General features: G+C 39.4%; 1 protein-coding gene across 1 annotated transcript in view; it reads right to left on the reverse strand.

The window, feature by feature from the left end:
• Positions 1-7321: 7321 nt before the first annotated feature.
• KCNH8 (potassium voltage-gated channel subfamily H member 8) overlaps positions 7322-21155 on the reverse strand; it is a 379220-nt gene continuing 365386 nt past the window's right edge. The window contains exon 16 of the mRNA XM_034993931.1: positions 7322-8026. Within this exon, the coding sequence (XP_034849822.1) occupies positions 7322-8026 (705 nt within the window). The remainder of the gene's footprint in view (positions 8027-21155) is intronic.

The raw sequence follows: 21155 nt of genomic DNA on the forward strand, positions 1-21155 counted from the left end.
TCTAAGCACAAAAACTATCTGTAATTAAAACTAGCAAAAAACATTAGACTGGTTTTTCTTGGGATACATTGTCTGTACTCTTGGGGGAGAAGTTCCTCTCTCAGACCATGGTTCACTAATCTTATAATTTTGACTTGCTGTTATAACCAATACCATTCTTTTACCAAGGTAGGCCTTAATAAAACTGAGATGCACCAATGCCATCTTAAGAATAAAAATTTTCACAAGGATATCATTAGGCTAAACTCTAGAAATAGAAAAGATAGCAATGTAAGGAGCCTATGCTAATTAGAAAGTGACATGTTCACCTATTAGAATGGTTTTAAAACATAGAGGGATATTTGAAATAGATAGAAAATGATGAGTCTCCTGGAAGGTCAATATTGATGTACTTTTTATTAAACATCAATATATAATAATATATATCATTATATATATTACATATATATTCAATATATATATATTGAATGATATATATTCAAACTCCTTTCCACTTATGACCTGCTTTATCCTATTGGGTTCCTTTGCTCTCTAGACTAGAGCAGTAGTCTCAAATTTTAGCAGGCTTCAGAATCATCACAGGGGGCTCACCCCCAGTTTCTGATTCTGTAGGTCTGGGGTGGGGCCTGAGAATTTGCATTTCTAACTAGTTCCTGGTAATGCTGATGCTGCTGGTCAGGGCACCACATTTTGAGAACCACTATTCTAGAGCAGTGTTTTTTCAACCCTGTGTACATCCTGGAGTTACTTGGGGAGTTTTAAACATTACTGGTACTTGGGTCCCACTCAAACTAAATCAGAATCTTTGAGGTCAGGGCCAGGAATCTGGTTTATGAAAGCTTCCCTGGTGATTCTAATGGGCAGTGAGTCAAGAATCAATGTCTATCCAAGTGTTTCTACAAAACCATAATGTGTACACCTGAGGCTCTTGATAAAATGCAAACTCTGATTCAGTAGCTCTGGGATGGGGTCTAAGCTTTTGCATTTTTAACAAGCTCCCAGATGAAACTGGGCTGCTGCGGGGACCATATTTTGAGGACCAAGAGTCAGAAATGCTGCTCTTTTCTGTAGATACGGTTTTTCTGTAAGTTAACCAGAGATATACTAAATAACTCAGGTCTAGGGCTCAAATATTTTTGAGTACTAGAAGCTGGAGACGACAATTTGATTATGTTCTACAGGTCCTTGGACTAGAGCAGGGACTCTCATGACTCATTTTGGGCAATGGGTTACCATGGCAACTTTCAGAAATCTGCTTTTCAACCTGGGGGCTCCGGAACATCACTGCCAATCACAGCAAGGGACCTCAAAGACATTAGAGAGTGTTAGCCATGTGGCTGCAGCCACTCAGATGGCTCTGTGTTCCCTGAGATATGACTGAGTTTGAGCCCCTTCCTCAGCAGCAGTTAACACTGACCTCCGTGCTGAGTTCAGAAATAATTCTCCCTCAGGACAGATAAACCATAGTGAAGAATGAACTGCCAGCTGGAATTCAGGAGCCTTAGTATTGGTAGAAAACTTACCATTGAAAGCAAGAGTACCAAAGGGTAGAGTACTCACTATTTACCCCAGAGGGAATTCTTAAATAAGAATGGTCCTTTCAGGTTAGTATACTGGTTTCTTACAAAAACAAACAGCATGGACACACTTTTAAGTTCACTTCCTCCCATTTTATTCTCTGTTGTACTCAAATATATCACATATATATGTTCTATTTTTACCAAGCCAACTGAAAAAACAAAGACAAAAAAAAAAAATAACCCAAAACAGCCTTAAATTCAGTATTAAATTCCACCCCATTCCCAGCTGCTTATCTCCATAGGGGAAAAATCTAAGGCAGAAGGAAATAGTCTGAGGAAGCATAGTTTTGCCCATAGGAAGCATCTTGCCCACCCAGCTGTGTTTTCTAGAATATATATTTTATTTAATTCCCTTGAACAACAGGTGCAGATGTGCTGGTCTCTGCCTCACTGGGCTGTCCTCATGTCTTTTGTGAGCTCTTTATTCAGGGCTCTGTTGAATTTCACCACCCAAGGAACAGATTCTTTCAGGACACAAGCTGCAGGGAGTGACATTTAGCTTATTCCCTCTGGCGGGACCTACTCTCTCTATGGGATAACGAGGGGAACCTTTGAAGGCATCCGTGTGAAGTGGCACACATTTCCTCATCTGCTTCCAGCTAGAGGAGCTATGGGCAACAGGGCAAGGCCCCTTGCCACAGGGAACATTCTGAGGCTTTTGGCTGACCATGCTCAGGTCTTCTGTGTCCCAGGTAGTGGGCGTGACATATATATATGTCTGATTTATGAGGCAACGGCAAATTTCTGTAGAGAAATTTTATGGGCAAAAAAAAAGATACATGTTTATAAAACATGTTCATGTTAGTGAATAAATTTGCTGGATCTTTCTGTAATTGTAAAGAGTTTAAAATAAAGTTTTGATGACTAAAATTTGGATAGAGATCCAGAAGCCACACAGGTTGGGCCTAAGATGGTTAGGAACAAAGATGGCATATTTTTCCCCTGGTGCTTCCCCCATAACTTTTTAAAAAGATAAATGTTGACTTGATTGGTAATACAGGTAAGGAATAGATTGCAGGCGACACAGTGTAAAAGCTAGATTATGGCCTCTGTACAGAAAACGTCAAAGGGGGCTCTTTTTTCAGAAGTTAGCCTGGGACTCTTAGGGGAGGGGAAGAAGGAGGGAGAAGGAGAGAGAAGAGAGAGGGAAAGAGGAAGCTGGGGAAGAAGAGGTGGGGGAAAGAGGGGTGGAGGAATGAGGAAGGGAAGGGGGAGGGAGATGAGAGGAGGCAGAGGAAGTAGGAGAGCCAGGGGAGACCAAATGACATTTGCTTAGCATTCACTATATGTCAGGCAGTGTGCTTTCACATAAATTACTTCATTGACTCTTCACAAAGACTGCAAATTAGATATATTTTAATATTTGATTTTTAGATGAAGAAATGGGGGCTCAGAAGTGTAAAATAACTCGTCTGAGGTCACAGAGTAAGGAAAAATGGTTTGAGGCAAACACTCATTTTTGTCCCTCCAAAACTCCTGCCCCTTTCTCAACATTGTATTTATTTGGAGTGTGTGCCTTTTGATGAACTGAAAGAAGTAGGCAAAGGAAAAGCCATTTGGAACAGTCTTTCATTGAAACTGCACAGGTTCTGAGGCTCTGTTTTCAGTGGTGTTGGTGGTCTAAGGGGATACTACATTTGGAGCGTTACAGAGTTCTATAGTAAAGGTGATGTCTTATAAGGGTGACGTTACACCTCATGAAAAGAAGCAGCCGGAGCAAGAACTATTCGGAGCAAGCTATGGTCACTGCTCTGGATAAAATCATAATCTTGACATGAGCAGTTCCATTTCACACAGGGGCCATCCATAGCAACTGTCATTCTCTAACCAAGTGGTTGGCTTGCTTCACATCCAAATATGATTCCTCCCTATCCAGGAAGAACTGACCAGTTTATAAGGCTTCAAAAGGCATTTTCACTTTTTTCTTCTTACTAGAAAATCCAAATAAAACAGGAGAACAAAGACCTAAAACAAATCAAGAGGAACCAGTACATGACACATAGTAGGCACTCAGCCATTACTAGTTGAAGTAATGAATGAATGTTCAAAGCGCTCTGAAGAAAGCGATCAATTATTTTCATGAAAAAAAAAATCATTGATGTGTTAGGAATGCTATGGAAATAGTATTGTACATAATTGTCAGTTTCAACTGGTTTGATTCTAGTTGTTCCGCCTCCCACAGAACCAACTCCTCATTATCTAAGAGATGATTACATGGCTTAGGGTAATGTTTCTGGAGTTTGCTTCCTGGAACATCTATATCAGAATCACTTGGGACCCAGCCCATATCTTAGGGATCAGGTCTCTAAAGTCTCTATTTTATTAAGATCCCCTGGAAATACGTCATTTGAGTGAAAGTTTGAAACTACTGATATAGGGGCTGAACAGGTGTCTCTTATATGATCATAGACTCAGGCCTATCTTTAACAGAATGCAGATGCTAGTCCACCTATGTATACATTAGCTAGGACTCAGTCTTGTACTACTATAGATTCCAGACCAATATTTCCCAATATTTAGTGTATATAAGTCACCCAGGGAGTTTACTAAGTGGGAGATTTCCAGGCCCCACCCAAAGGCACTTGGTTGAAGCCAGATCTAAAGTTTAAACAAGTACCCCATGTGATTCTGATGCATGAATGCTGCTAACCTCACACCCCATACAGAGCTCTTCTGGAAAACAGTATTCCTGTTGCATAGTTATGCAACCTCTGAAAGGACCCTTTGTTAGTGATTTTACCACCTCTCCAGGCAATAAACTCCATTTATAAGTGGCTTTTATCACCAGAAATTTCTTATGTTGAATTAAAATAACGTCCTGTTAATCTGTCTGTCTGGTTCTCTTAATTAGAGCTACACAGAAGACTTTAGTCCCCAACATTGTTTTTAAGAAAATATACTTGACCAAGAAAATAAGTGCTTTTCTTTCCTCTGGATCCTTGTTTTGCTTCTTCAGCAGAGTGTGTAGGTGAGGAAAATGTAGAGATCTAAACATGCATCCCTGATGAGAAGAGAAGGGCTTCTTCTGCTACTTATATTGCAATAATGTTTAGAAAATCAAATATCTAGAAAAACTTGGGAATTCTCATTTCCTGGAATAATATCATAACACACATAAACAAAAAAAGCAAAACATGTCATTCTGAGCTGCCCAGGATATGGGGGAGTTCTGTTGAGCAGAATAATGATGATGAGGGAAAAGGTGAATAAGGAGCAGGTTAGGACTGATTCAGATGAGGCAGGTGCCCTCCTCCAAGAAATCAATGGGAGCCCTCCTTTGTTGCGGGTGCTCATTCATTTTTGTCCAGCTGCAGATCTCTGAGGGCAGGCATCTGATTTTTAAGCCAACTACAGTCAGCTGTTAGGAGTAGATACAGAGAAGGGGGCACTGGCTGGAAAAATATGGGCATGTTTCCAGGCATTTCACTGGAGCTTCCTCAAATCCTCACAGTTTAACTAATTTTTCCCATATGTATGCTTCCTTAAAAAAAAAAAACAAAACCCAAATATTTTATTTTATTCTATTCACATATTTCAAAAGGAAGTAATTACTAGTAAAGTTTTAAAAGACAACAAGAATGGATTTGGACATGAAGGGAAGGGTACTTAGAGTGGCCATGGGTATATTGGATTTATCATTTAAAACAATGTGACTGGGCAATTTAAAACAAAGTCCATGGCCCAATTATTCATTTACAAAATGGGGATAATAGTAAGTCACTTTTAGCATTGTTTGACAATTATATGAGGAAATATAACATATGTTAATTTCTAAACATCTGTTGGTACATAGTCACTACTCAAAAAACAGAATGTCAGTCAGTAATAGTAGTGCTAGCTTGCCAGAATATTCACACACTAACACCAATTAGTCCTCTTTGAATGATACTAAAAATGATTATATAGGTCAGGATGAGCAAAAGGGAGAATGAATACAAACATAAATATACTAAATCTGGAAAGTTGCCTTTGCCTCAGTTTTCCCATTCACTTAGGTAAGGAGAGAGTGAATTTTGGAGGTGGAGAAGTAGAATGCATTGCCTTGAGTAACTTGCCTGATAAATAGGTACTGTTTCCTTTTTTCTTACAGATTTCTTTCTGCTGCTTTAGCCACTTTTAGGGTACAAGATTCACACATCAGAGGTTTTGGTTTGTTTATATGTTTTTAATGGTACAATTCTCAGTTTATTCTTTCTGATGCAAACTAAGAACAGGGGGACACCAGAATGTAAATGCGATGTTTTCTAAGAATGTCTGGGATGATTGGGCCCTAAATGTTCTTAAACATCAAATAAAAGTTGAGTGAAGGTGTTTAAATCATTACCAAGCCAGCATCTGAATTTGCATGTTGGCTGAGATGCAGGGGACATTATAGGTTCTAGACCATCTCCAGCATCCAAGTTGTGTAATCTCTGGGACTTTTTATCTCTTTGCAAAATGAGAATGAAAACACCTGCTCCGCATAACTTACAGCATTATTGGGAGATTTATGGAAAAAAATGAAAATGCTGATCCAGTGTAAGCTGGCCTGAATCTCACATGTCACTGCTCAGAAGTCTTGGCTCCATTTTGGAATTTGCACTGGTCTACAACCTCTTCTGCAAGAATAGCACAGGGGAAGGATACAGCCAAGGTTCTCTCCCTCATTTTGAGGTCAAAATGGCTTAAAGTAGTTGTGCTCTCATATCCCACAGACCAATTTTGGGCTCCTGAACAACAAAGTGTGATGCCTGGAGGAGAGACATTTATGGTAGACATTACGCTGCTAGTGGGGGCAGCCTTCATTCAGGTCGTTGGCGTGAATCAGCAGAGCCTAACTGGGTGGAGCCCTCCCTACCACCATGCCAGAGCCCACATATTTGATACTCCGTCCATATTTTTATTTCATTAATAAAATATGACCTCACTGTTCTTTTGTAATCCAGAAGCGTGAGGATACATTTGTTGCAAACTGCATGCAGATAAAAGGGGGATTCCTTTTGAAACTACATCCTCTTAATAATAAATAACTTTTGATCTACTAGACATAACAGTAGTGCATTTCTTGTTAAAACGGCAAGCTTTTTCTTTTTTACCAAAATGAAAAGAAAACATTCATTTCTTTATAAATATTTTAAATAGTTTAAATACATATTTCATACCAAGGATATAAAAATAGCCTCTCTTTTTTTTTTTTTGATAAATAAAGACATGTTCATTTACATGGCAAATAACGTGCAAGAGCTAACCACTGGCCATCAGCTCTATTTGATTGTCTAGGAGATGACATGCAGTGATAATTGTCCCTTTGCCTTCACAAAAAGAAAAATAGATCAGCAGGAGCTGTGCACTCCCGAGGCCAACAGTGCTGTGGATATTGTTCAGCAATGACCAACAGGCACTCAGGAAAAACCTTTGCTGCACTTCACAAAAGTCACCTAGGACAAAACGAATCCACAAATTCTTTGTCTGGGACTTCTAGCTGCTCAGACCCTCAGGGTCTTTGGACTTCTAAAAAGTCTGTCAAACAGACCAGTAAGTGAATACCTGTATAGGGAACTGTTTCTGCTGTGTTTCTAAGGATCTAGCAAGTGTTTGCTACAGTACGGATGTGGTTCTGCCTTTGGCTGGCCCCTCACGCACTCGCCTGCTGGACTCCCAGCTCTGCCCCCTCTTCACACCTGCCCGAGGCAAAAAAGGCAAACGGAAGCTGTCATGCAGTGGTGGGTTTGAAACTGGCAGCCGCTGCACGTGCGTGAATATCATAAGTTTATGGCTTTATTATCTTTCATTTCCGCTGTGCTTGTGACAATTTCCAGTGGAAAGTTCTCCAAAGGTTCCATAGACATCGATGCCGCTCCTTCCCTGTCCCAAGATCCTGGCAGGTTTTCCAAACTGAAGGAACTCGTGGCTCCTTGGCTGAGGCTGCCCTCCTCTGATCTGCTTGGGAGAACCAGGTGCAATGACGTTTCCGAGGAGGAGCAGACAGAGGATGAGAGAGTCGCGGAAATGGACTGCAGAGGTGTCAGTGTAGAATCTGAATGTGGAGAGATGCACCTTAAAAATTGCAGATGACCTTCCTGGACAACCTGGTAGTGGGCAGGTGAATAATCAAGGTTTGGAGAATGATAAAGTTCACTGTCTGCTGGATTTTGCTTGTGAGCTCCAGTTCGCTGGGGGCTGCTCCCCACAGAGGAGGGATCCACATTCCAAATGTCTGAGGTGACATTACCATGACAGAGTTGTGCTTGAGTATAAGCAGCTCCACCTGCTTGCAAGTGTAGGCAAGGTTGGTGCGTACTCCAGGTCATCCTGGTCTGTAAGCTATCCCTGGAGGGACACACAGATGTGGTGTGCAGGGAGCAGAACTGCGGCGGCTGCTGGGGCGACAGAACGTTTTCTAGAAGTCGCATCACATTCCTCATGTCTTTACCTAACTGAGAGACCTCCTGAGTCAATGTCGTTACCTGTGGGGATAAAGCAAAGCAGAAGACAATAGTCAGAGGTGCATGGCACTGATTTCAGAGCAGTGAGGCAGAGAAACGAGATTTCTCAGCAAGGTCTGAAAGGCTGCTCCGTGTCCAACTCCAGCCAAATCCAAGGGGTGAATGGAGAAGTTGGCACCTGATATAAAGCCATCCTTATTCTGAGGGAACCTAGAGAGACATTCATAGTCTGGCATTCTTAATCAGTAACTCTGGCGGTCTTAAACAAAATCAAGAGACAGGGGTCAATTATCTCATGTATCTCTTAAATACAGGCAGTATCTTTTACTTCCCCTGAGTTAGTGGGTTACACAGTGGTGCACACAAATCATCCTGGACACCTCAAAAGCCAGTATGGAGTGGTGGGTGTTGTATGTAAAGCACTCAGCACACCATCTGTCCAGAGTAGATAGTAAATGATAGCTCTCACTTTTGTCATTTCTGGCCAAGATCCATGCTTATTGTAGGCTCAGGGGCAAACTGGCCTTCAGTGGTGATGAAGGTGGTAAGCGAGAACCCACACCAGGTTTGCGAGGAAGGGAGTTCGCAGAAGGAGGGAAAATAGCAAAATAAGAGAAACCTGCTAGGCAGGTAGGTGCAGATCAGCATAGTGGAGAGCCTGGGGGTGTTGCAGTTGATCAGTGAACCTGGAACCTTGTGGGATTATAACCCAGATTGTGTGGTATGTGCTTTATTCACTTTTCTATGTAAGTCATTTAGTTTTTGTGAGATTTTCCAAGTAGACACAACTCTCAAACACCTAAGAACCCCTGAAGAGTCTTCATTGTTCCTTTTACACTTAAAACCAATAATAAAATTTGCCAGAGGATTTGTTTTCTTACCAACCACATCACTTTTTTTTAACCATGGAAGACCACCAGAAGATTGAATCTAGCTTTTCTGGAGTGTTTACATTCTTCAGAGTGAGGAAACCCTGTATTTCAGAAAGCAGGATACAAACATGTATCTCCTAAACTTTGGTGAGATTTGTAACACTAACACAATGTTGTAATACTTTGCCTTCAACTGCTGCAAGACTGTATTTTATAAAGGACCTTCTATGACTTGAGTTTACTATCATGAATCGAAAAACTCCAATATAAGCAGCTGAACCTGTTGACTATCCTCAAAAAACTAAAACAAAAGGCAGTTCCACTTTAGTGATGCCAGATCCAAGATTGCTGTTTGGGGCAAACTTTTTTCAACATTGACGTATCCATTCCTAATTCCTCCAGCAGCTTAATTCATTCCACTTCCTGCGAGTGCGTTCTGAAACTAATTCTCCCTGGCAGGCCCATCAGGAGGTAGTGCCACTTGAATCAGGCATTTAAAAAAGGCCAGAAGGAGGTTTTTCCATGGGTCAGGCAACCAACTGGTAACACCTGTCTTGAAATTGCCAGGCCAAAAGTATTTCTGCCTTTCTGCTAGCATGGAACTCGAGGGACTCAATCGAACGCTTGTCTGGGCTTTTCAGCAGATCTGAAACTTCTGGCGATAAAAAGATACCTCCGAGCCTCATATTGAAGAAGCAAAACAATGAATCTGAGAAAGATGCTATGTGTTTTGAAATTTTCACTGCAGGTTGTCTAATTTCGTGACCTGCCAAGCCTCAATTTTTTTTTTTTAAGATTTTATTTATTTATTTGTCACAGAGAGTACAAGCAGGGGGAGTAGCAGGCAGAGTGAGAAGCAGGCTCCCTGCTGAGCAAGGATCCTGATGCAGGACTTGATCCCAGGACCCTGGGATCATGACCTGAGAGGAAGGCAGATACTTAACCAACTGAACCACCCAGGCGTCCCTGCCAAGCCTCAATTTTAAAGTGCATGGCTCACATTTAAATCAAGATCGGAATCTTGGCACTGCAGACATATACCCATGGGCTCCATCTTGAATTGATAAGCTCTTCTATCAAAATTTCAGAAGAGAAGGCTGACACTAAATGATATATTTGAAGGGATATATTGACCACCCATTTCTGTGGACTGTCTAAGCTTCATTCCTGTATCAAACTGACCAGGGGTACATTAACTCCCAGTAAAATGCTTTCAATAGGTCTTTTATTAGGATTGAATAAAAACCCAGTCTTTGAAGAACCATTTGCATTTTAGGCACACCAACAATTATGTTATTCAATAAATCTTTGAGTAAATTTATAATACAATATGCTTTCAAGTACCTTTTTCTCTGTTGGATCTATAAACAGTGCTAAGATAATGTATCCCTGGCTATTATTTCCCCACCTGTAAAATGCGGACACTAAGGCCCAGAGGTTAAATGACATTTTTAAGGTTCCTTATTTCATGAAGGACAGTCTTTGGCCTAGAATTCAGGCCTTCTAAGTTTGGTGCTCTTTCTGTTATAGTATATTATCACATGGGAAAGGAGCTATTGCTTGAGTTGAGAGATTTTTGCTAACGTGTTCAGAATTTGTGAAGGGTCCAGATGACACAAAAAGGTAGCTTCGTGTGTAAAATCTATCTGAAATGTTAATTCAACATCAAGTAAGTAAATACCATCATCTCTAAGTCAGAAACCAATTAAGCACAGCAAAATCTCCTCATATCAAATTATACAAATAAAACAACAAAAACAGCAAGAGGAATTTGGAGCCAGACAATATGTCAACATACATATTTCTGATGAACTATTGTTTCTAGACTTCAAAGTAAACAGGTATTTTTCCACAGGTGAAATACCATTTGATGGCCACATCCTTGACATCAAACTTTTACCGTGCATTTGTCCAACTTGGAGTTTATGAACTTTGAATGGGAATCCAGAGTCTTGACCGGCTGCCGGAACGTAAACAAGCATTAATATTTCCAGAAAACAAAATCACTATATCAGCTTGAACTAAAAGCTGCAAAGAATCCAAGGAAATAGAGCTTTCTTTAGCTCTGAAGGGTAATGATCAATATATATCAGGGAAGAATTCTGTCACTGTATCGGGACACACCCCTGCACCTTATTAAAATTACATGAGAGAATTAATCCCTGTTGGGTAAGGGATCTCTCCCTTCACAAGGACAAAGGCAACTGTCACAAGGAAAGATGGCATCTACTGGTGACACCGAAGGTGACAACATACTGCCACAGAAAGTTCTGCGCTTTTGCTTACTGCTTTCTGATGGGCTTGCTAACAGAATTCATTCTAAAACAGGGAAGACCTTATTTTTAATCAAATGTGGAAAGCAAAGAATGCAGTCTCTACTTTCCAAGGAGGGTGAGGCTTAATGCATTTTTTATAGCATGCTAAGAAGATGTGCATTTGCTAAAAAAGGTTGTTGGGGCTACTTTGTGAACAAAACTTCACCCATTTAAGGAGATATGCCTTCAAAATACAACTTAAAATCAGGGTACTACAGAAATAGGTCAGTAAAAACAAACAAAAAAATCATTCAGATCAAATGAACCAAAGTTTTCCCACTTACCTCAACACCTGATCATATTCTTTAAATGTCTTCTGCTACTCAGAAGATACAACCTCTTTTTGAGTGGGTATTACAAAACCCTTCACAAGCCCCATCTCATTTTTTTCTTTTCTTTTCTTTCTTTCTTTTTTTTGACCCTAAGATCAAGACCTGAGCTGAGATCAAGAGTAAGACACTTAACCAACTAAGCCACCCAGATGCTCCCCCATCACATTTTTTAGTGTCGTCTATTTACTGACTCCCATATTTCATGACTATGTTCTGAGTGCCAAGGGACAAACTTAACTAAGTTATTCAGAGTTGTTTTATCAGTTGAAATTTGGTAAACCTTTTTGCATCCCTGGTTGCTACCCTCACTGGCTATTTTAGATGTGGCCTTCTGATTATTTCTACTTATAAAGATAAAATAGATAAATAAACCATAACTTAATACACATTTTCTCTTCTGTGTGTATTAAGTTATATTTCCTTTATCCATTTTTTCCCTCTCCTTCCTCTTCCTTCTCCCAATTTTTCTGTGAATAAGAACCCATCAGTCTGGGATTTAAAACTGTTGGCCAAACCAGTTCACCATCACCATCTGCAGAGCCATTTCTTCACATCCAAGATTTCTCTATCCCTTCCAAAGTTCCAACTGCTAGAAAGAAGTGTTGAAAACACCATCTGTGCTTCCAAGTGGTTCAGTTTTCTATCCAAAACTTTGGAGCATCTAAAGATTCTTCCCTCCGCTGTTCTCCCAGTAACGTGTATTTTACCACACAAATCATTAGGTGTTTAGCAGGTTTGGGGGCAGTGCATTTGGTCTTGTTGAGCAGCACCTTCTGTCATGAATAGAAACACCCATGCAACAACAGACTGGTCAGTTATCCATGATAATCTACACAGTAGTCTTTCCATACCTCTAAGAAGGAACTCACTAATTGCCACAATTCTTCTATTTTGGCTATCTGCAGGTTTGCTCAGAACTTCTGTTGGCTTAGAATTAGTCATTGTTGCCTACATTTCCAGAGTATCCTGGTTTTCTTCTCTTATGTTTGATTTGCTCCACTGGTGTGATGTTACTTCTCACCCTCCTCTCAATCATATGTCCACAGATGCTTTGTTGTGAGGATTAAATAATATAATGGATGTTAAAATTTGGTCCCCATACTACTGATACTTTGTCAGGATCCCAGTATCTGCATTTGATAATGCAACAGCTTAGTTGGAAACTTCTTCATGGTAGGGAATACTGGCCCAGGAAACATTTAGCGCCCCCCCCAAATAAAAGCCAGTTATCTATATAACTCCTCTTCAGCCTCGGCATGGAGAGACAAACCATGCTGTTAACACTTTTACATAATTAATTTGGAAGAAACAGTCTCCAAGTTTTAGCGTCACCTTGTGTAGATCTTTGCAGTAACAAATAGTAATAGCAATAACCAGAGCCTTTGAAAAATGTTGATTAAGATTCCGTATTTCCATTCTAAGGTTTGAGTGATTGCAGTCAGATGGATTGAGAAATCTCTATAAAGGATGTGTGAGCCAAAATACAACAATGTGCAGCTTGGTGTTGATAACAATTGAATAAGGACCACTGTGGGGTTTGATGGGGGCAGGTATGACTGTCTTTATTGTTCTTTATAATAACGCTAGTCCCAGCATAAATCCTGCCATTTATAAATCTTTGTTGATACATGAGTAATTTAATGAATAATAAGTTGCATGGTTAATTTCTTAATATGAGTTTCTGGTATTTTCATTTCAACTTAAATAACTTTCACCAATCTCCCATAAATAGCACTGCAAGACACAGAAGTAAGTATCACTATACCTCTAGCAGGTAAGAATGTTTTATATGATCTCAGTGTCTCATGGACACCCCCATCACTTCAAATGGGAAATTTAAAAACCATTGTGTAATTACATAGTTGAAAAAATCCATCTGTGGTGCTGGTGCCCTATTGTCCAATAAGACTGTGCACTGTCAGTTTTTACAGTTAGATTGTGTGTCTTTTGGTGTAAACACAGATTTGCTGTTCTGGTGTGTCTTTGGATTGTGCCTTTTGGGAACAGGAGTGTGAGTTTCATAAGGAAGACCAGAATGTGTCTTTGACAATACCTTTTATTTCACATCGAAAGTAGCTAACTTTTGCCTTCTATTATTCATGTTTTACATTTTTCAATCTTGGCTATTGGCATGGTATGATTCATGGCCTCTGAGTATAACTGGAACTTCAACTGATAGAAAAAAATGCCATTTCCATTTTTGTGCATTCAGTGAGCAGATGGGGAATGCATCCGTTGATATAATCTTCTTAGCTTGAAGAGTTCTTGACCTGTCACTCAATTTTTGCCAAACATGTACACATTTTCCTGCTAGACACAATTTTCCTAAATTCCGGGTACTAATTACACCAATCCTCTCCCCCCTGCCATGAACACATATACATTTTTACGAGCTCTGATTCAGGTAATTAAATGGTCTTTCATTTAATCTTTTGTTATATTGCGTATTTATCATGGGATTCAGACAAGTTCAATCAAAGTCCATAAGCAGGCAAAACAAAAAGAACGATCGGCATAATTTCATCCTTGTGTCTTTTGCTTCACAACACATTCAAAAACAAATGACAATCTTTTTATCTGTCAGCTAAAATAATATTCATACCCGGCACTTGCATAAATTTCATCCAAATGAGAATCTCAATCCCATTACTAACGAAAGTTGTAAATCTTGTTCTACAGCTGGAGAGGCTAGAATGTTGGGAGGTGAAATGGCTTATCCGAGGTCACACAGGAATAGTACCAAGGGCTTTACTTTTGCAGGTGCATCTGATGCCTCTTAAATTATAATAAGAGAAGAATTACAAGTCTTGAAAGTGGTTACTCCAATGGTTTCATTGAATTTTTGCAAACTCAGGCCTTTGGACACAACTGTATTACTTTAGCTGTATTATTGTAATCCATTATTTATCAACCCTTTGATTGCTTTCCTCATCTATTTTCCTACTTCCTGTGACAAAGTTTGATCACTATCCAAATTGCTGTTTGGCTAAGTGATCCTCACTGCGATTAGTGAACACCAAACAAAAGTCTGTCTCATCTCAGAATACCAACTGTATAGACAGCGCTTATCAAGACAAAGTATAGAGGAATCACCTGGGGATCTTGACACCACGTATATTCAGATTCAGTAGGTGTGGGGTGGGGTTCTGCATTTCTAACAAGCTCCCAGTTGATGCCAATGCTGCTAGCTTGTACTCCAAGGGGTCAGATCATGAGTTCCTATTATGGATCTAGTCCCTTTGGTTAACTCCTCATGTACTGGTCTTTCAGTAAGAGCTGAGAATTTAGTCTAAACAGCTTTCCTCAATTCCTTTGGCAAGTCTGTAGTTGGAGTTTTTGATTTGTTTAGATCTTCTTTAATTTCTTTCAACAATATTTTGTCATTATTGGTGTACAAGTCTTGTACCTCCTTGGTTAAATTTTAATTTATTCCTAAGTATTTTCTTCTTTCTGATGCTACTGTAAATGGGATTGTTTTTCTTAATTTCTCTTTCTGATAGTTCATTATTAGTGTATAGAAATACAACTGACTTTTGTATATTGACTTTGTATCCTGCAAATTTACTGAATTCATTTATTAGTTCTAACAGATTTTGGTGGAATCTTGAGGGTTTAAGGTCTTCGTGATGGTTGAAGTTGTTGTCTTTGTTCTTGGTGGCTCCCAGAAGTTGAGGGTGTCCCAAGATCTGTCAGAGTCCCAAAGTGGAGGATCATAGAGAGCACCTAGGTGCAGGTGGATTAGGACCTGGACCCTCAGGTACCAGCTGGGAAAGTATGCAGTCATATCTCTTCCAGGGAGAATCTAGGAGATGGGCATTTTTGCAAGCTCCCTCTCTGCTGAACCTGGATATACAACCTTAGAGATGTTCTTACACCCATTTTTTTTTCTTTTTAAAATTTAAATTCAATTAATCGACATTTAGTGTATTATTAATTTCAGATGCAGAGTTCAGTGATTCATCAGTTTTATATAATACCCAGTGCTCATTATGTCATGTGCCCTCCTTAATGTCCATCCCCCGACTCTGCTCCCCTCCAGCAACTCTCAGGTGGTTTCCTATGATTAAGAGTCTCTTATGGTTTGTCTCTCTCTCTGATTCTGTCTTGTTTTATTTTTCCCTCCCTTCCCCTGTGATCCTGTTTTGTTTCTTAAATTCCATATATGAGTGAGATCATATGATAATTGTCTTTTTCTGGTTGACTTATTTTGCTTAGCATAATACCCTCTAGTTCCATCCATGGTGTTGCAAATGGCAAGATTTCATTTTTTTTTTTTGATGGCTGAGTAGTATTCCATTGTATATATATACCATTTCTTCCTTATCCATTCATCTGTCGATGGACATCTGGGCTCTTTCCATAGTTTGGCTGTTGTGGACATTGCTGCTATAAACATTGGGGTACAGGTGCCCCTTCAGATCACTACATTTGTATCTTTGGGGTAAATACCTAGTGGTGCAATTCCTGGGTCATTGGGTAGCTCTATTTTTAACTTTTTGAGGAACCTCCATACTGTTTTCCAGAGTGGCTATATCAGTTTGCATTCCCACCAGCAGTGTAAGAGGGTTCACTTTTCTCTGCATCCTCGTCAACATCTGTTGTTTTCTGACTTGTTAATTTTAACCATTCTGACTGGTGTGAGATAGTATCTCATTGAGGTTTTGATTTGTATTTCCCTGATGCTGAGTGATGTGGAGCATTTTTTCATGTGTCTGTTGGCCATTTATGTCTTCTTTGGTGAAGTGTCTGTTCATGTCTTCTGCTCATTTCTTTCTTTTTTTTTTTAAAGATTTTATTTATTTATTTGCGAGAGAGAATGAGAGACAGAGAGCACGAGAGGGAGGAGGGTCAGAGGGAGAAGCAGACTCCCCGCTGAGCAGGGAGCCCGATGCGGGACTCGATCCCAGGACTCCAGGATCATGACCTGAGCCGAAGGCAGTCGCTTAACCAACTGAGCCACCCAGGCGCCCTCTTCTGCTCATTTCTTAATTATATGATTTGTTCTTTGGGTGTTGAGTTTGATAAGTTCTTTATAGATTTTGGACTCTAGCCCTTTATCTGATATGTTTTTACACACATTTAAAAATTACTTTTGTTTGCTATAATCCTGTAGGACTTGTGAACATAAGCCCCTTTGGCTTTCAGAGCTAAGTGTTTTGAGGGCCCTAGTTGGGGGCACTAAGTCCAAACTCTACAATGCTGGGAGTTAGGGGTTCTCTCTTGATTGCATGGCACTTTATCTGGGGTGGTGTTTATGGTTTATGTGTCCCAGCCTTCCCTATCTGTCTCCATGTGGGGATTTTCTCATTCACCTGATATATCAGAGTCATTCAGCTTTTTAAAATTATTTCTTGTTTTTATGTTTCTCTCAGAGGGAATTATTCGGTGTATAGATGTACATTCAGTGTGTCTGTAGGAAGAGGGAAATTCATAAGCTTATTATGCTGTCATTTTGGGACATTTGTTATCTATTTTATGTGTTTTAACCCATTGTATTTTTTTTAAAGATTTTATTTATTCATTTGAGACACAGAGATACAGAGAGAGAGAGAGAGAGCATGAGCAGTGGGAGAGGCAGAGGGAGAGGGAGAAGCAGACTCCCGGCTGAGCCAGGAGCCCAATGTGGGGCTCGATCCCAGGACCCCGGGATCATGACCTGAGCCGAAGGCAGACGCTTAACCATCTGAGCCACCCAGGCGCCCCTAACCCATTGTATTTTTTAAAAAAATTTATTTATTTGCCAGAGAGAGAGAGAGAGAGAGAGAATACAAGCAGGGAGAGTGGCAGGCAAAGGGAGAAGTAGACTCCCTGCTGAGAAGGAGCCTGATGCAGGACTCACTCCCAGGACCCTGGGAACATGACCTGAGCCGAAGGCAGACGCTTAACCGACTGAGCCATGCAGATGTCCCAACCCACTGTATTTGTTATCCTTACCAAAATTATCCCATCTTTGGTGAGTGGGAGACTTTATATTGGCTCCTGAGCTCTTTTGACACCATCCTAGTAGTGTTTGATGGTTTTCTTGTTGTCTTGTACACTAAGGTGTCCTAGACTTATTTGTATTTCATGTCCTCAGAAGTGGAAACAGCTATTTAAAGAGACTCTGGTTTCTTTTATTGGGAAATTATATCTGAGACCATAACTCATACATAGAGATACTCGCTGTTATTGGGCTGGTCATTGTTTATACTCCTTTTCTGTTGAAAGAGCTTGGAAATGTATGCATGTACATGATACTACATGATAGATTCATATTAGTATTGCTAAGTCTATCTCAGGATTACAGGGTTTTAACATTTTATATATTACATTTGTAACTCCTTTACACTGTGAATTCTGGTTATTGAGGTATAGAAGATGATAGAATTAGGATATCCCATAATGACTCATTTGCTTTATCCCCCATTATACATACAACAGTTGCAGTATATCAATACCAGTATTACCATTATAAATTATGATTACTGAAAACAATTTAAAAACTTGGGGTGAGGCATATTTTATTCTAATTCTCTCCCCACTCTCCTTTCAATGGTTCATCCATATTTACATTGTCAGAGCATATGACCTTTGACAACTTAATACTTTCTCTTCTTTAACTTTCATTTAGACTTCATACTATAAATAAGTACATATTTAATGCTGATGAACCTGTCCTATGACAACGTCTTTCAAATTATCTTGGTTTTCTGAATCTTGTTCTCGAGAACATCCTCAGGAAATGTATATGGGAACAATATTCCTTGAGTTTTTTCATGTTAATAGTTTGGTACATGATGGTCATTTCTGCTGGATATAAAATCCTTAGTTTACATTTTCTTTACATTTTGTATATTTTGTATGTTATGCATTCTCTTGCATAAAATGTTGCTGTCTAAAAGTCTAACAACAGTCTAGATTTTTCCCTTGCACGACCCTTATAAGATCATGAAATTCCTTTAAAAATCCCCAAAATATTTTACTGAAAAATAAAACTGATTTTCATTAATTGTTTCTCCTTTATCTCTGGTTGTTATAAACTTCAATGACTGATTTTTAACTACTGCAAATCAGTGTCCAAAACAAACAAACAAACAAAACCCAAAAGAGTAGATTCCTATTTGAATGAATGCAAAGGCTCTTCTTTTACTTTCACAGCAACTGAGCAATGAACACCCCAGTGAGAAAGTCTGGTTCAGCAAGGTCTAGTATAAAGCATCATGAAACCATGGTACCTAAAGCCTGTTCAGAGGTCTAGAAAAAGTTTTTTTTTAACCACTAGCAGACACCTTACCCAATTCAAGCTTTTTTGATAATACAGTTTTAAACAAAAACAAATTTCCCTATCAAACTCTTTAATAAATGCTATTTGAATAGAACTCCTTTATCTCCAAGGCTGAGGGGATTCAGTTTAGAGAGTGGGCTTTCAGACCATCAACTGAAGTCAGTATAAGGGTGTAATAACAGTGTTTTGTTACCAGTTACCATATTTGATTTAAAAATACATTTTAAAAAAATCAGCATATTACCAGTGGACTCCTCCCCACCTATCATTTAATTTGCTTTAAAATGTACTCCTTTTCTTTTCTTTCTTTCTTTTTCTGGATTTGAAAATGCTAACATGTGGAATAGTCATCAATGGGAAACATATACAGGAAAACATATGTGAAAAATGTATATCTCCCATTGAATAAACATATATTTTATCAGGCTTTTTTTGAAAAGTCCTTTCTAAAGTTATCATATCTTAAAGTTATCTGTCCATGATTAAATCAAATATTACATTTAAGTATATATGGGTAATTTAAGGAACCAAAGACTCAAGTCTTAACAAGGGTATCTAATATTTCAGAAGGAAATCTTTTCAGTGCACACCAAGGATGGCCTTCTGTGAAAGCTGACCCAATAAAAAGAAAACCCACTGAACTGGGATTCAGGTCTTGTTTTTAGGCCTTTCTATACCTCTTGCTGCATATGTGATTATCTCTGGGCCTCAATTTACTCATCTGTGATAGAAGCATCTCACATGATGGGATTTCTAGTGTCTCTTCAAACTCAAAACTGGAATTTCATTTTTCTCTTCTATTCAATGTTCTAATGCCTGATGGTTAAAATAGATATAATGCATAATTCAGCATTTTTTATACATTCATCACCATAAATGTGTGTCTACTGTATGCCAATCATAGCGAAGAAAAAGGCAGATAAAGATTCTTGTCCTCATAGAACTGACATTCTAATGGGGGGATAAAGACAATGAAAAAGTAGATAAATTAACTATGTACCATAAGAGAAGTTTGATAGGCTATGAGGGAAGACAAATTTGGAAGTAAATTTGGGGAGAGGGGACTTCTATTTTAAAAGATTGCAAGGAAGACCTCACTGAGAAGTTGACATTTGAACATAGGCTTGAAAGAGGGAAGAGAGCTGTCCATGCAGATATTGGGGAAGAGCTTTCTGAACAGAGAGAACAAATACAAGACCCTCAGGTGCTTTCATAAACTAAAACAAGATGAACAGGGGCGCCTGGGTGGCTCAGTTGGTTAAGCAACTGCCTTCGGCTCAGGTCATGATCCTGGAGTCCTAGGATCAAGTCCTGCATCAGGCTCCTGCTCAGCAGGGAGTCTGCTTCTCCTTCTGACCCTACCCCCCTCATGCTCTCTCTATCTCACTCTCTCTCAAATAAATAAATAAAATCTTAAAAAAAAATAAAACAAGATAAACAATAATGTCTGTTCTGGAAATGTCATCTGTAGGACACTGAGATCATTTGTGGTTGTCTTTAAGAAATTGGGACAAGAGAAGGGGGCAGTGGCAAAGGAAGTTAATCGTGATGATTAAGGGTCTGTATTTCATGTCATATGAGTAAAGTTTCAAGGAAGAGAGAGCATTTAGAGAAGAGGAAAATAGACCACAGAGTGGGGAGGAAGAGAGATATTAGCTACCTTCAAAATTTAAAATATTTTCATTAAAAACAACCATTTATGTAGCTTTTTCTATGCAACTCAAGAGGTATAGAAGTAGAAAATATTAATAAAAGGCTTTACAGAGAGTTACATGAGCTAAATATAGAGAATAGGTTTCTAATAGCTAAACTAATTGAGGAATGAGATTGGCTGTCATCAGAAGCAATGGGGATTTTTTTTAGTATTTTTTAATTTATTTTAGAAAGAGAGAGGGAGGGATGGGGAGAGAGAGAGAGCATGACTCGGGGGAGGAGCGTGAGGGAGAGAGAGAATTCTCAAGCAGACTCCCTGCTGAGCACGAGCCCAGCACAGGGCTCCAAGGACCCAAAGATCACGACCTGAGCCGAAATCAAGAGTCAGAAGCTTAACCAATGAAGCCACCCAGGCACCCTACATATGGAGAATTTTTATTTTTATTTTTATTTTTTTTAAAGATTTTATTTATTTATTTGAGAGACACACAGAGAGAGAACAAGCAGAGAGAGGGAGAAGCAGACTCCCTGCTGGGTGGGGAGCCCAATGACGTAGGGCTCGATCCCAGGACCCTGAGATCTTGACCTGAGCTGAAAGCAGACGCTTAAGTGACTGAGCCACCCAGGTGCCCCTGGACAATTTTTAAAAGTACAGATACTCAGTGCCAACTCTAGAGGTTCTGAGATTCATTTAGTCTATGCTTGGCCAAAGGA

The sequence above is a fragment of the Mirounga leonina genome, unplaced genomic scaffold (genome assembly GCF_011800145.1).
Source record: "Mirounga leonina isolate KUSES-001 unplaced genomic scaffold, KU_Mleo_1.0 Mir_115, whole genome shotgun sequence".
NCBI lineage: Eukaryota > Metazoa > Chordata > Mammalia > Carnivora > Phocidae > Mirounga > Mirounga leonina.